The sequence below is a fragment of the Poeciliopsis prolifica genome, unplaced genomic scaffold, assembly GCF_027474105.1.
Source record: "Poeciliopsis prolifica strain line A6 unplaced genomic scaffold, Auburn_PproV2 SCAFFOLD007, whole genome shotgun sequence".
Classification (NCBI taxonomy): Eukaryota; Metazoa; Chordata; class Actinopteri; order Cyprinodontiformes; family Poeciliidae; genus Poeciliopsis; species Poeciliopsis prolifica.
In genome coordinates this window covers 9,017,326-9,034,046 of record NW_026562382.1, presented here as the reverse complement: position 1 = coordinate 9,034,046, position 16,721 = coordinate 9,017,326, and the positions used below count along the sequence as shown (strand labels likewise).

The 16,721-nt window shown below is 35.0% G+C and overlaps 1 protein-coding gene across 4 annotated transcripts in view; it reads right to left on the bottom strand.

Annotated features, from left to right (window-relative positions):
• Positions 1–284: 284 nt before the first annotated feature.
• Positions 285–16,721, bottom strand: part of mid1 (midline 1) — a 38,960-nt gene continuing 22,523 nt past the window's right edge. For all 4 annotated transcript variants that reach the window (XM_055032251.1, XM_055032247.1, XM_055032249.1 and 1 more), the window contains 8 exons: positions 7,288–7,383; positions 6,446–6,553; positions 5,193–5,341; positions 4,871–4,998; positions 4,204–4,347; positions 3,082–3,243; positions 2,761–2,968; positions 285–2,580 (listed from right to left, as the gene is read on the bottom strand). In XM_055032251.1, coding sequence (XP_054888226.1) covers positions 2,232–2,580; positions 2,761–2,968; positions 3,082–3,243; positions 4,204–4,347; positions 4,871–4,998; positions 5,193–5,341; positions 6,446–6,553; positions 7,288–7,383 — 1,344 coding nt within the window. In that variant the 3' untranslated portion in view covers positions 285–2,231. The remainder of the gene's footprint in view (positions 2,581–2,760; positions 2,969–3,081; positions 3,244–4,203; positions 4,348–4,870; positions 4,999–5,192; positions 5,342–6,445; positions 6,554–7,287; positions 7,384–16,721) is intronic.

The following is a 16,721-nucleotide window of genomic DNA, read 5'->3' as shown; positions in this document are numbered from 1 at the left end:
TTCAGGCTGCATTACTCTGGCACAAAAAGAGATGTCAGAGTCAATCTTGTCAGAGGCAGTATTTTGGATCAGTGTGGGTCAGAGAAGATCCTGTTAAAGCAGTAAAAATTGACACGTCGCTCTGTGGTGCAGGTGTTGTGAAAACATGATTGAGAAAAGATGGGAAATCCCACAATAATGGCTGTAAACAATGAGTGCTCATTTCATGAAATTACCAACTTTGTGGGACTCATTTTTAGTGTTTACTGAGCATCACAAAACAAAAAGATAAGGTCACACAGATAATCACTTTGAGTAGGTTTTTAATTTGCCTTTTTGAGGATATGTAAATGTGAAAACTGCGATGAAGCATTAAAGCTGCTGGAGTGAGGAAGTTTTAAACCGTGATCAAGCAATTACAGATAGTAAATACGTAAAAATGTTGAAATAAATCCATCAAGAATCAGCTTTTCTCAGTGAAACCGTTGTATTCTGATTAAACCCTTCTTCTCCTTAGAATGGAAGGACAAGCAAAAAACAAGTATTTTGACAGAACTTGGCTTAATAATGCATTTCAATAGTGACAGCTTCCTTATCGAAGTGCTGGCATTTAATACAAATCAGTTACACTGCAATAAAATCGTCTCACTTTTAAAAAAGCTTGTGAATAAAATGTTTTTGTTGTTGTTGTTGCAGTTTGTGCTTTTACATCCATCAACATCATGAATGAAACATAAACAAAACAATAAAAAAGAAAAAAAAATCTCCTGAGCCCTTTGAAAAAATTGCCTTGAACTTTAGATTCCTAATTCCTAATCTGACCCCACAAAATATTGTACATAATTGTGCAAAGCAAAGATAAAGTATTCACCAGGGCCTGAAATGTACTTAAATAATTCCAATAAATTGTAACAAAAACGGAATTCAGTCCTTTTTGCTTTTTTGATCAGTTCATCCCACATGTATGCACTTATTTACAGTAGTTTGCAAAATTCACTCCCCTTAAACGATCCCACATTTAATTAATATTGCAACCATGAACTTCAACATAAGTTCTATGCGACAGACCAAAACAAAAACATGCGCAAATGTGAAGGAAATGACACAAAGTTTTCAAATTTTCTTCCCAGTAAATACCTGGATATTTTGACATTCTTTTTTTTTTAGCTCCTTTTTTCCCATAACTGTTAACAAAATCAAGTGTAACTAATTTCCTTCAGAAGTCAACTAATTCCTAAATAAAGTCCCTTTGACTGAGATTTAATCTACGTCTTCATTCAGCCATTGTGGAAAAAAAATAGAATGTGCACAGTGTATCAAAATAACACAGTAGACAAATGGAAAAGGGTGTGCAGGTCATATAAGGCCAAAATTGATCTTTTTTTCTCACATGCAGAATGTGTACACATTTCATTATCCCCACAATGAAATGATGGTTTTGATAGACTCATGCTGTGGGGACGTTTTCTAAAGCAGGGACAGAGAAGCTGATCAGAACTGATTGGGAAGATGAATAGAAATAAACACAAGGCAATCCTGTCAGATCTATGAGAGGCTTTCAAGTCTAGTTTCTGCAGAACTAACCATTCAGCCAGAGCTACAATGAGCACAAAAGCATAGAATGCAAACAAGGCTTAGTTGAAGTCCAGTCCTAAATCTAATTGATATCTAATGGAAAGAATAAAAAATAAATGTTCACAAAGTTCTCTCCAATTCATGTGACTGAGCTCATCAATTCTTCTCTTTTGCAAAAAAAGAATTGACAAAGATTAGACTTTCTAGATCAGGGGTGCCCAGTCGGTCCTCAGGGGCCGGCATCCTGCATGTTTTAGTTCTCCCCCTGTTAGTACCAACAACCTTTTCACCATGTCGATGTTCTTCTTAGGCCTGCTAACGAGGCATCATTTGATCCAGGTGCATTAAACCAGGGAGAAACCTGAAACATGCAGGATGCTGGCCCTCAAGGACCGACTGGGGGCACCTCTGATGGTCAAAGTTGGTAGAAACATAGACATAGCAAGAGTTGCAGCCATAAAGCATTTTTTCTACAAATGCATCCCATAGTTGTAAGATTATAATCTAAAAAAACATTAGGATACCATGTCTTCTTTTCTTTCTGTTCACAATTATGCATTTCTTTGTGTCTGTCAGATTAAATCCCAATAAAATATATTGAAATTTGTGGTCATACTAAGACAAACGTGGATGTTCAAAGGGTATGAATACTTTTGCATGGCAATGTATCAACATCATCAGTGGTTAAAGTCTGTACTCTCTAAATGATCAGGTATGGGCAGACCACTAAGGACTGTCAAACATCTATTCCAAACATTGAACACGGGGCAGACTGGATGAACAAAATCAATGTCAAATGTGTACAAGTGCTGCGAGGCCACAGCATCGTAGAAGGAGAGCGACCCCGAATCATAATCCAGCAATATCCCAAGGCGCCGCAGGTGGGGCGAAGGCTCGATGGGGACTTCCTTGCTGTTGTGGCGCACCACCCACGAGTTGTTGCAGCGGGACAGTACCCAGGAGGCTGAGTTCTTGCCAACCCACTCGTGTCTTGGTGCAGACTTGTAAGCAATCCCCACAGCAAACCTGAGTGTATGAAAAGTGATACATTTAACTTAATGGCTGATTTAAAGTACCACAGTTATAAAGAAACCCCGATGAATGCTATAATGTGTGCATCATATTCTGAAGACATACTTCACACTGGACCAATCAGCAAGACTCATTCCAAGCTCAGTGATCCAAATCAGTGTAAAATGCTCTTACCATGTGCTTCCTCCAATCAAAGCTTCCCAGTAATGGCGGCCGCTGTCTATGTAGACATTCCCAGTGACCCCGTAGCTGCTGTGACTGGAGAAGCGCTCCTGACTGTGGCTCTTTTTAGATGATGTCTCATCTCTCTCCACCGTAAGGTTATCGTGGGATACCCTTAGCTTCCGATGAGCAGACTTTGGGTCCAATTTGAATGGCTGACCTTAAAAGAAATCAGAAACCTCAGTAAATTGTTGTTTTATTCGCATATAATTGGCTTTACTCATTATTAAAACACTTAGTGTCAGTAAATATTTGCAGCTGATGATGGCCTACTGTTGGTTTTGAGTTTCCCTGGGGCGCTACTGCGGCTTCCAGCCTGGTTTATGGCCTTCACTATGAAAATGTAGTTGGTGCCACATTGGAGTCCATGCACGGTGTATTGATTTTGCTTGATGTTTGGGACAATCATCCAACTATCAACAGAGTTGCACAGACCTGCAGTCCAGACATACAGAAAGTCACTGATGAGGAACAAGCAGTTAATCACAGGCTCAGTTAGCAGAAATCACAGCGGTAATTCAGTCTATTGCTGCTTTTTTTTTTTTTTTTGACTCGTCAAGCATAATCTTATTAGCACTCATATGAGTGTGCTGGACCACTGGGGCAGACAAGACAACATTGTTCGATTGAGCATGTTGCGACCACATTAGGGTGATCAATTCCAGAGGTCTGCTGCTCATTTTCACCCTGGCACAAGATCAAGACTACAGTAGCATTGGTCCTAGATGTTGCAATTCAATATTTCTTTTAAGCTTTTTTTCTTTTTTCTTTTTTTTTTTAATTACTGAAATGACATTAAACAAATCTAAAATAAAAAAAAAGACAAAAGTTTGCATTCACTCATCAAAAATAAATTGTGGACTTTTATCAGTCCAGTTATGCCGGGTTTGTTCTAGGTGAGGGATCAACACAACTTTAATCATCAACACAATAATAAAGCACAAAGTTTGAATTTATAGTAGATTTCAACCCACAAAGGGTCAAATTTGCTCATGTAGAGTGAGTTGTATGCAATGCTGCGATTGTAAAAGACCTATTATTGTTGTACCAACCCGCCAGACCACTCAGGTTTTCATGTATTTAATTACTTATAAATAGCATATAATCAAGGAGGAACTTCCTAAAGGACAATATCAAATGCTTGTGGTCCTGTGATAATATATGTTGTCTGATTATTTCAATTCATCATTAAAAGAAGACCATATTAATCTGCTATTAAATGTGATGAACCAGAAGAGCACCTCTTTGTTTAAACACACTATTTTATTTGGGTGTAATAATAAAGTCCTGGGCTAAATGTTTTTTTAATTTTGTTGTTGTTGTTGTTGTTGTTTTTAAAGGAACTACTTTCCATCACACAGTAAAGCTCCAATCAATTGTACATTATACACTTACTGACAACATTAGACTGGCTGGTGAAGATGGCATATTGGAGCTCATATGAAATAACAGAAAACTCATCGTCTGACGTCCAGTGAACAGTGATGGTGTCGTACGAAGCTGTACACAGTTCCTCACGAATTGATGGTGGATTTGGTGCTGAAAAAAAAAACAAAAACACAAAAAGCCTTTTTTTGTTTTTTATCCAAAGAGACTAATGGATGCGGAGTGGATTTCATTCCGAACACAACATCATCAAAAAAGACAAACCAAACAAATGTATCGTAGAAAGCAGTGGAGGATAACCAGCACCATTCATTTGTGTTTTCTTTCAGTCTGACAAGTGTAATTAATCTACACTGGAGTTCCTCCAGCTATCGCATCCACAGCCCCCATGTAGTGTTACATTTTCGCTTCTCAACGGGGGCTCAGCATAAACAATCAAACCTCTTTCATTCTGCACAAAATAAGGCCACTGCTGCCAAATATAGTGAGCTTTTTATTCTTCTGCCACTTAACATTACAAGTGTTGAAATTAAAACCACCTTATTCATTACAATGCATAATCCATGATTTACGCCTGAAGAGTGGATTATTTTCAGTTCAGGAAATCAAGACGTTCACAGCTAGTATAATAAATATAGGAATTAAACGTTGACTTTCTTAGTATAACTTCACTCACCTGTGAGGTAATCCAAACTTTCTAGCATTTTCTTTTCCCTCGTAAAGTCCAAAGCAAAAGTATCAAACGCATCATTCAGGTTAATTTCTGGTAACAGTATCTGAGAGGATGCTGTTGCCATAGAGACTCTGTTATTTAAAAAAAAAAAAAGAAGAGACATTAATGTGTCATCAAAGTGGTGAAAATGCATCCATTAACTGTATCTAAAATATTTATAGTGCTTTGTAAAAATACAATAAAATACATTTAGATTTTCAGTGATGAAAAAGATATGAACTCTTTTGCAAGGTATTGTATATTGTTTATGTTTGGTATCTCTCACCTCTCACAGATACTTTTAGCTGTCTGAAGGAAGCGGGTGTGGTCACTCTCCTTCAGGGTTTGATCAGCCTGAGTGATGAGGGAGGACGATCTCTCGACGCACTGCTTACAGCCCGCTATCTGTTGAGCAAGCTTCCTCAGCCTCATGGCCTATGCAAAAAATATGACATGAATATCGATGATTATTGTCAAATAACCAATACACCCAGTGTGATGTTTAGCTACGTCAGTCACAAAATCCCAGTGGGAAAACATCTGATTTACTTGAATACTTTGGATTTTCTTTTTCTTTACTGAGGTGTACTTGAAATGGAGGACATATTTGCAAAGCTTTCCTAACAGCGCTGTCAGAAGCACAACATCCTCCTAACTGGCTTAACAGCCAAGAGCAAATTCACAACCTGTCATGAGAGGCACAGGGTGAGAAAAGAAAGAGTCCTCGAGAGAAGAGCTTCTCCGAAAGCAGGGCTGATCTTATGCTGACACTGAACAAGGCACGACTAGATATAACTTCTCGAAGGGAGAGGTGATGATTCCCGTCTATCACGGAATGAATGTAAACATATTTTAAATAATTGCAGAAGTTCTGACAGAAATATGAATTATGTTTGAATTGCCATAACCCCACAATGTTGGGTAGAACCTGTAGTCTTCTTGTCGATAACTGGGAAAAAGCGGTCTCAGCTTTCAATTCATGTTGATGTGAGCTAAGTTTCTAGTTGCTCTTAATCAGCATGAATCATTACCCATCTCTCTTTTGTTCTGAATAAAATGCTGACACACAGTGAACACGTTTCCCGAGTTGACAGCAAAACTCGAACTGCATGTTTTATAAAATGTGTAAAACAGTGCAAAAATGCTGACAGGCTCTTTTTTCAAGTTTGAGACTGGCATAAATATTTCATTTAATGAAACTGATATGGTTTTCAATCCGAACTTGTGCTACTCATGCATCGTCCCAATCTCATCCTCCTTATCTCCAGCTTCTCTGCAAAAACGATGTATGTAGTTTCAGCAAGATCTTAACCAAATTGTCATTAAGGCATCTTCAGAAGTAGCATTAAATATACTATATTTACTGTGTAAAGTTGAGGGGAAACATTTTTCTTAGATTAATTTACCATTTCAAAAAAGGCTCACATGTCTCACTTCAGTAACAATGCTAGTTTTTCCAATAACACAATGCTCATGGTCTCAGGAGGCAAGGTTATCAATGTAAACAAGGTAACACACATGTACAGAGAACAAGAGTACCTTTCCCTCTTTTATCTTTGTTGCTATTATTTGTCTTCGATGCTGTATGATATTAATCAGCAGGTCACACTCCTCCTGTAGCTTGTTTTCTTGCCGCGAGGCATTTACCTGGACAGATGAGAAGTTTGAGATAAGCAACAGTAAACAAAATAAATAAATAAGTGGTGCTCATGCTAGCATTTGTTTTGACAAAATGTTATGCTGCAAGCTTCTTCACGAGAAAGTCGGAAATCTTTACAGGAACTCTTATGAGGATCACATTCAATAGCATACAAGCAAAATGACGCTGAAAATCAAAAGCAATGATTCTTCTTTCCTCTCACTGGAGGCAAGATCATAATAAGTTGATTTTGTGAGGGATTTGTCTTCTTGTCCCATGTGTTCCTCATCAATAACTGGCTCAACTTTTATATCTCTCTGTTTGGTAACAGAGAAATAATGATGTTCGGTAAATCAGAAATAAACAGAAAAATTACAATTTACAAAATTTTATAAACTAAAAATGGTAAAAAAATTAATATAAAATTATCATGACAAGACAAATGAGCAAGATATTACTATTACTACTACTACTACTTCTACTAATAATAATAATAATAATAATAATAATAATACATTTTTTGCTCATTTTTTAAGCATTAAATTTATGTTTTTGATTATTTATTCTCCATTACTATGAAAATAGTAAAATTACATAAAACATTTAAGAAACTATTATTACAAACATTGTAATATAATAAGTGAGTTTTGATGACATGAGCAACTATTACTTTAAGATCTGGTAATTCATCATGGAGTAAGGAAATTAAGAGTTTCCAGATGCATGGATAAATAAATCTCACCTCCACATTCTGACAGGTTTGGATAAGTTTCCCCATCAAACTTTCTAATTCACTGGTCCTTTTGATTAAGCTGCTGAGGTTGGAGTCCAATGCTTGCTGCAAAACATAATTGAACACAAAAAAATCAACATTTCATTATACACTTTTATATCATCAAGCCATAAAGCAGCTGAGCAAATACTGAAGAGCAGGTACAGCATTTATTAACATCAATTTACAGCATGTCAGAACCCAGACGTAGAGAACAGTGGATGTAACTGGATCTAGATGTCCACTTTTGGGCTCTGATTAGTGCGAACCCCCACAAAGTCCTCTCTGCGGTGTGCAAAAGATCCCATCACCCTGCCTGCTGGAGCATGGAGCTTAGCAGAACATCTGCCAGTGATTAAAACAACTAAACCCTGGCTGTGTTAATCACTGACTGAGATCAAAGGCTTAAATTTCAAACTTAGTCTCTTGACTGTGATTGTGTGGCATGATGATGGTGTGGTCTGATGGGAAAAAAAATGTCAGCTTATATACTGAGTATTATCCCTCTTACATTGAAACACAGATTTCACTCATATCTTTGCATTACCACAACAGTTCATACTTTTTTTCTAGAATCTTTAATTGGAATCCATTTTAAACGTAATAATGGAAAATAGTTGTTAACCTGCAACATTTTTGCGCCCCATATTGAATTGGTAAAATTATTTCTATGCGATAAAAGTTAGTAAACAAGACTTTTTAAGGGGATTTCCCTCAGTACGACATGGGTCAGATGTTTTGAGAGACCTTCCACAAACTTCTCACATGGATTTGAAGTGATTTTTTTCGCCATTCTGTGACGGAGCTGGTGTATCTTGCACATTTCTTTTTGGATCGATCCACCAATATTATATTGGACTGAGAGCAGAGTTTTGTGATGGCCACCTCAAAATCCTGACTTTGTAATCCTTACTTCACGTTGTCTGGTGACTGACTGCTACTTTGGGTGGCTTTCCATTTATGAAGCTAACTGTACTCTACGTGATGCTGAAACTCCCTACTTCACAGTTCAGATGATGCTCTCAGGCTTGAAAGCATCCAACTTTCCCCCCCCCAAATTTCCCTTTCATCAGGCCCCCGGACAAGTCTCCAAAATCAATGTCATTGTGCAATGGCAGTTTACTTTTTATGTTGCTTTTGGAGAAAAGCAGTCAAAAGTAGCCTTTCAGCTCATTTTGAACAGGACCAGTTTCCCTGTGCATTTTGAAACTCTCTTAAGAGCTTCAGCCAGAATCATTACAAAGTTGCACACTCCACACTAAAGCACATTCACTCCTGTACTGTTCCTTTACTGTTCTTAAAGGAACAGTAATGAACTCTCTGGTGGCTGGATATTTCCCTGAGTTTAAACTTGAATACAATTGTTCAATAAGATGAACATGACTCCATCAGGCATTGAATTAGTTTTCAACAATGAAACAGAGAATTGTGCTCTCTTCCTGATATCTTGACTGACATCTTTTAAAAGAACAGTTCTCTCTCTCTTTGTTCTGTCTTTTAAAAATATAGACATTGTTGATCATCCCAACAGACCCCAAAACAGAAAAGGTTTAGTCAAAGGTAGCATCAGACAGTGAGAAATGTTTTTTTTTTTTTTTATACAGCATGTGTATTTATTGCAACATGTTTTGTAAATCTTCATTCAGTAACAATGCTGGATTGTTAACATGCCAATTTCGCTTTAAAATTACATATTTCTCTGAATTGTGTACTTATTGATATGCATCATTGGCAGCCATGTGTAAAGTTACTATGCCATATGGTATAATAATGGAGTCACCAGCAAGACCAAGTACTAAGTTAAGGAGGTCATTTTACCACCTGGTAAGCTTCCCTGGGACATCAAGGGATATTCACCGGGGGCTGGCGTAGTCCCCACAGCAACAGCTGCGTTAGCATATCTCTGGGACCCATAAGAGACTCAAAGAGATCCCACTTGATGGAAACCCATCCTGAACAATTCCTCATTCAAAATCATTTAGTACTTGCCTGTGGTTTCACTACATCACCTCTGATGCAATACTTTGTGTTTTGGCTCTTCTGTAGCTTTTAAGAAGTAATAAAAACAGAAACATACTTTTGCATTCAGTAAAAGATCAAGATTACTTTTCCACTTTTCTAGTGGAAGAGTGGTGTTGCACTACTGCATAACAGCAAAACTGTTCTGGTGCCAAAACCCGGCAGGAGATTTTCTGTGTGAAGTTTTCCACATTCTTCTCCTGCTCACATTAGTTATGTCTCCAGTTTTCTACCAAATCTCAAAGAAAAACATGGTGCAGATACTATATGAGAATCAAGTTTAGTGTTATATTTGTTCATGCAACTTTGTACAGCTCAAGAAACTGAGGTGCAGACCTCTTGGGAAGCATTCAGCAAAATCAAATGAAAAAAAATCAGTTTTTCTCTTTTCTAAGTTTATTGACTTCAAAGACTTGCAATCAAACAAAGCTAGTCTGAAACCACAGATGCAAAACTGCAAAGATGAGGTGCTAAGAGTCACCTGCAAAGATTCCCAAACCAGGAAAAGAATATCACCTATCTTTTCTTGCTTCTGATATGTTCTGGTTTTTTTTTAAATTATTTAAAATGTAGAAAATATACCTTATTTTTTCTACATTGATGTAAAAAGACTGGTTTTGATGGAACACTCTTAAAGTCTATCTCCATATAATGATTCCCCATGTTAACAGCTGCCTCAGAGTCCCAGTTAGCAGCTACGACAGCAGAACTAATTTGTCATGGTTAAGAGTACATTTAATGAAAAATGTCTGAAAATCCCCAGGTTCACACTGTAGTTTAAATCTATCGAAGGCAATGAATCTAAGGATTAAATAGAGAACCAGAGCTTTGGGATGCCACACTGAATATAAATAACACACAGGAGAAGGAGCAGTGCTGTTCATTCCTGGTATCCAGCTCAGTGCTACAGAACACAACTTAATCATTCATAACTATTCACAGCAAAGGATTTTGGAACAATACCAAATTCAACAGCAACATTTAAATCACTGATATCTGAAAACTGTAAAATAAACATCAGCTCGACAGAACACTGCAAATATTTGCTACAATTTTCTCTGATTTTGAAACTATAGTCAACTTCAAAACATCATTTTAGCCTGTGTCAATTTGACAAAGACAGTAAAAGACACAATTTTCTTTTCTTAAAAATCAGCAAGTAATCAGTGCTCATTTCTATTAGCTGATTTGGCACAAACAATGTGTTCTTGCAGCTGCACATGGAGAAATCTAAAAACAATGGCTCAGAACTATCATATTTTCTATGTTTGTAATATTCTTGTTTTTGTTCTTTGCATTACCACACAGTTAGCCTTCAAGTTGCAATTAGCCAAACAAATCCTAAATACTGTCTAGGTGGCAAGTTAAATGAATATGTTGAAATTCATTATATAAATTTTAAAAAAAGGAAAATTGTCTTGTCCTGTTCGATATGAAACAATATTGATTCTTTCAGTATTGATGTAAGATACAATAGAATAGAATAGAATAGATTTCAACTTTATTGTCATTGCACTGTCACATGTACAAAGCAACAAAATGTAGTTTGCATCTATCCAGAAGTGCTATACAGGATATAAATATTTCTAAACAAGTGTACAAAGAAAAGGACGTATAAACAGATAATATACATATATATATATATATATATATATATATATATATATATATATATATATATATAATATATATATATAATATACTTAATGCAGTGAGAATCATATTTGTAAGAGCAGTAATATAAAGCCTCTGCTATTTTGGTATACGGTGACGCACATACCCTATAAAATCACAATGTGGAACACCTATTAATAATATATATATATATATATATATATATATATATATATATATATATATATATATATATATATATATATATATATATATATATAGATATATATATATATATATAATATATATATATATATATATATATATATATATATATATTATATAATATATATATATATATATATATATATATCTATATATATATATATATATATATATATATATATAGATATATATATATATATATATATATATATATATATATATATATATATATATATATATATATTATATAATATATATATATATATATATATATATATATATATATATATATATATATATATATATATATATATATATATATATATATATAATTAATCCAGTGTTGTTTGAAAACCTGTACAAACAATATGTTTGTGTTTGAAACTGAAGGGAATAAATATAAATTCTCCCATGCCAATGAAAAAGAAGCATAATTTTTCACTACGCCGCAATGAAAGAGCATGGAAAACATAAACCAACCAGAATTTAGGCAGTCAGTTACTATTACATTTATGATATATGACATTCTTACGGTTTCTCAGTCAGGAAGCAACTTTGGTCTCACTGTGAATTTCTCTGTCATCTCATCAAAATGATTCTCACTGCATTAAGGATGAGATGTCCAATTTTAGAGGTTTTGAAAACTTCACTATTTCTATCCAGACATGCCCTCGTGCTTCCATTTATGTTTATATTTAAATGTGAATTAATAAGTCCAATCTTGGTTGTTTAGTAATGATTAAACATTCTGCCTGATTTTAAATCTAACTTTAAACTTAAAGAAATTAAACTTCAACAGCCTAATTTATTTTAAAACATTCATCTTTAAGCCATCTGCGTTTTCTACACATAGCTAAAACAACAAAGCAGTTCTCCAACATGAAATCTGCATGACAGAGCTCGCAAAACCATAATAATGTTATGTGTCGACTTCTTTTTGCTGAAAACACCAAACAGTCAATGATCAGAGAAAGCTGGTAAAATAAAGCTCCGAAGGTTCAAAGCCTGAAGCAAACAGTTTGGAAACCACTTTCATGTTAGGTGTTCCACATTGTGATTTTATAGGGTATGTGCGTCACCGTATACCAAAATAGCAGAGGCTTTATATTACTGCTCTTACAAATATGATTTATTTATACTGAAAAGAGTGTGATGAAAGCCATTTCAGAGTCTGTGTTGCTGGTACAGGCGATGTGAATTCCTCGCTTCAAAAGTAGAGCGTGGAGTATAGCGTACTGATCAAAGTGCCCTAAAATACAAGCACATGCCTGTGCTTTTAGGAAGTGTTTGATTATCTCAAGTGAGATGCAAATAAAGTCATAAAGAGGAAATGGCAAAATATAAGACAGCATCAGTCATAAAGTGAGTTCATTTCTGGAAACATTTTTATATGCTGCTTCTCTGAATGTGCCTAAAATATAACTCCTTTGACAACATCAATCTTCCTTGCGTGTTTGAATAACTTTCTCCGAACTGAGAACTCTTTCCTAAAATCATTTAAACTCGATAGGAGTAAAGAATAGCAGCTTCCTTTTCTACTGGAATGCTTCTGGTTCCGCACCTTTGCTTTGGACAGACGCTCTTCCTTCCTTTTAGAGTCCAAGCGGGTCACTGTCAGGACCAGGAGTTTTATCCTGTGTCAACATTAGGAATTTAATAAATTGGCTCCATATTCTTCCTGTGAGTATTACAGGTTATGTTAGAAATGCATGTGGGACAAAGCAGATGGAGACATTGGTTGGATAGAAGACCATATTCCCAAGAACAGATAACGGATCCAAAACTTCCAAGTTCTGATCAAACAAAACAAAAGAGACACAACAAAAACCCTGATGCAAATGCAGCACAAAAACTTCCCGCAGGGAGAAAAAAAATAAAAATTTTTGTATTCATTTGATACAGGGTTTTAGTTATTTTGCGCCTTAGATTTCTTTTTTATAGTGACGCTTAACATTTTTCCGCGGTAGTAGATTGTGTTGTTTGCATTTACTGGTACGTTAATTTGAAAATGGGTGACAAATTAATTATTTTAATTTTGAAAGTCTTAGCTGTAATTAGCATTTCCTTTGAAGTAGCAAAACTTAATTAAGACCAGATTTTTCTATATTTATGAAATATCAGAAGGGTTGTGTGTAGGACTAAAAACATAAATCTGTTTTGAATCTAAAGTTTCTATTAAACTTCTAAAGTTTATAACTACTTTGTATTGTCTGAAATATTTGCATGTGTACAAATGGGTATGATGATGATTTTATGTATTTATATAGTTTGGGGTTGTTTTCTTAAATAAAAATACATGCAGAAAATTATTTACCCCATTTTCGATCATCAGTTAAAAAACCCTCATTGCAATGAAAACTTTCTTATAACTGCTGACCTCCTTTTTGCAACTTTCCACCAATATTTTGACATTCTCAACATTGGAAGACCTCCCTGCCTTCACCCTTATCTTTAGGTTCCTTCCACATATTCTTATCCAAAACATTAATAATAAAGAGTAGAAAAATATTGGTAGAAATGGTAAATATTGCTAAATCTGCATGGAGTGCAGGGGGTTAAATGAATTTTGTCTAAACTGTAACAGTGCGGTGGAAAGCATGAAACCACAAGTGCACTGGCAATTCTTAACAAATATTGCAAAAATGCTGAGAACTGATGTGCATATGCGGTTTTCTCCAAGTACTCAGGCTTCCTACCACAGTCCACAAGCATCCATGATATTTTATTAAAATTGAAGTTAAGAGAAAATAGACAGTTGTTGATCCCGCAAAGAATATGTAAAGGTCACAGACGAAGCCCCAAAGTTCAAGTTCTGCTCAGATATCTATGGGATACACCTCATTATTTGTGATAAAAAGACATGAATGAACCACGGCATTTAGAAACAATACAAACCTTAACATCCCAATACTAGACACCATGCTCCACACGTTCTATTTGAATTTCTTACTGGGACAAATTAATTTTGGGTTAAAGCTTTATCAAACTAACAGCATAGATGCTGAAGCTCACTTGTAGTTTTATCATGGTTCACTTCGTTTTATACAGTTTCTCCTTGATTTAAAAAAAAATGCTTTTAATTCTAGTCTATTTTAACTCAATGACTTGCATATTTCTATTTTGGTTTTTGCAGTCTTGGCAGTCTTTTGCATATCACAATTACTGTTATGCATTTCAGAGTATTTCAATTATTTCAGTCTTTCATTGACATAGTAGTGCATCAAATTATTATACATTTAAAAATTGTTACCTTGATATTTCTGATAAAAGAATATGTCAATAATTGTATTGTTATTGTTCTTCTCCTTTTTCTTCTTACTATTAGCATATAAACAAAATTATTACGCAGTTCATGTATTTTTTATTGATTCTATTTTTGCAGTTTCACTATGTTAAAAATATTAAATCCAGGTCTATTCCAATTATTTTGTAGTCTGAAAGACTAAAGAACTCCATAGCGGGAAATTGATTTTGTTTATTATTTCACTGTTTGGAAATGAAGATAAAATAAAATCCTTTAAATAATGCTTTTTATCAAAATAAGGACACAGACAATTCATCCGAAATCCCACATTTTGGTTGAACATAGACACTCCACAGGCGCCAGGATTCAAAGGCAACAAACCACAATGCCAGATACTACAGTTCCCAAAAGTGCTTCCATTCACTTTTGGGTTTGAATTATTTTAAGTGTAGATTGAAGGTGAACTTGTCTCATTAGTAACAGTTAATTATCAAGGGTTGTATTTTATAGAGCAGTGCTACACTTACTGTCATTGGCAGTCATTTTCATATTAGTTGATTCATTTAAAAAATATATATTTATATAATAATACTGGCAGTTCAGCACAGCACTTAATGTAGCAATTCTTTGAATAATTAATTTAATTAATCTTAGTCTTTTCCCTTATACTTTAAATAATTTCTGAAGTTAATTTTGAACTATCTTAGTTTTTTCTTTTTTTTTTTTTTTAAGTTTATTGACTGTCCATTTTTGCGGGTTCCTAAATTGTTCCTTACAGGAATAGAGAAACTTTTATCCATTATATCCTTCCTGAGGTTTGTCTTTAGTCACAATATCTTTAGCTTTCCAGCTTTGAAGAATAAAATCAGACTCTAATCCCTGCGGAACTATATCAAAATATCTCATACAGAATTAAAATAATATCCCCCAAAAATATGTGGAGCGTTGCGCATAGCTAAAAAACCTGACCGTGACTGGCGCCCCATTGCCATCGGCCCTGTTGCCGTGTGCCCAAATGTTTGAATTTATTTTGAGGCATGATAAGAAAAAGTTTTCCAGATGAATTCCCTCCATATTTTAGAGCTGGCTGTGGTCTGCTGTGTCCTGCATGTGGAATGCCAATGATTTCTGAGCAAGGGTGGAAGTGGAAACAAAGGTAGATTGTGACCTAAGAAAAACATTTATATAACCTTTGCATTAAAAATCTAAAATAAAACTGTTTTTAACACACAGCTGTGAAAGACATAAGAAAATCAAAATCAGCATTAGGTGGAATAGCCCTGATTTGTAATCACCCTTTCATGTGTCTCAGAACGCTCTCTTCCAGGCTTCCTCAAATACTTTTGGGTTCAGATAATCACGACTCAGTTCCTCGTTAGGCAGAATAATGTGTGTTTGCATTGAAATTCAAGAGAAGCTGACATGAATGCGGAGATGATGTTTTAAGGAAGAAATAGTTTCCAAAACTTTACATTTAATTTCCTGTAGCAGCCGACGTCATATTGTGTAAATATTTGTATGTGTCCTTCACATTGTTTTTTCAGTGTTTTACACAGTGCACAATGCAATTAAATTTACTGGTCTATCTTTTTAAATATGTTAATTCAGAGTGGTATTCCTGGAAGTGAAAGTTCAATATTTGAAAGTATAATTTTACTATTTGGAAAATGAGAACATTTGAGTGAAAGTCATTTCTACAATGCTCTATAGAATTCAATTCAACATGGTTTATTTATGAGGCCCCAATTCACAGCAAATGTCATTTCAAAGGACTTTACAAGATAAACAGTTTGAATTCACATACAATTATATGGAAGGATAGAACGATTTCTGTTTACTGCAATTATTGCACAACCACATAAATTAAAAAACGGAATTTACTGTGAATAAGTATAGCACTGTCCTACTGTCACCATAACATCTTTTAAAGTCTTAACATTATCCCCTACTGTTTGCATGGTTTTAGATTAGCATCTTCCCATGGTTTAAACTGAGTCAATTTAATTTCACTTCAATGTTTCAGTCTTTTGCCTGTTTACATACAAGCTTTGAGATTGACTGGAAAACTCGTATTCCTTAATGCAGCAGTCACGCTCTTTGATCATTCAAAGTGAAATATTGACACAATAATATTGCAATTATGGATTCGATCTCAGCACACAATGATCCAAATACTCAGCACCACATGTGCCTGTGCAATGCCGCACAGTTTTCTTTATGTGGGAGATTCAGAGACATTTTGAAACACTTTGATCAGGAGAAAAACTATATCAGAGCTATTCACAAGCTCAGCTGAGGGCCA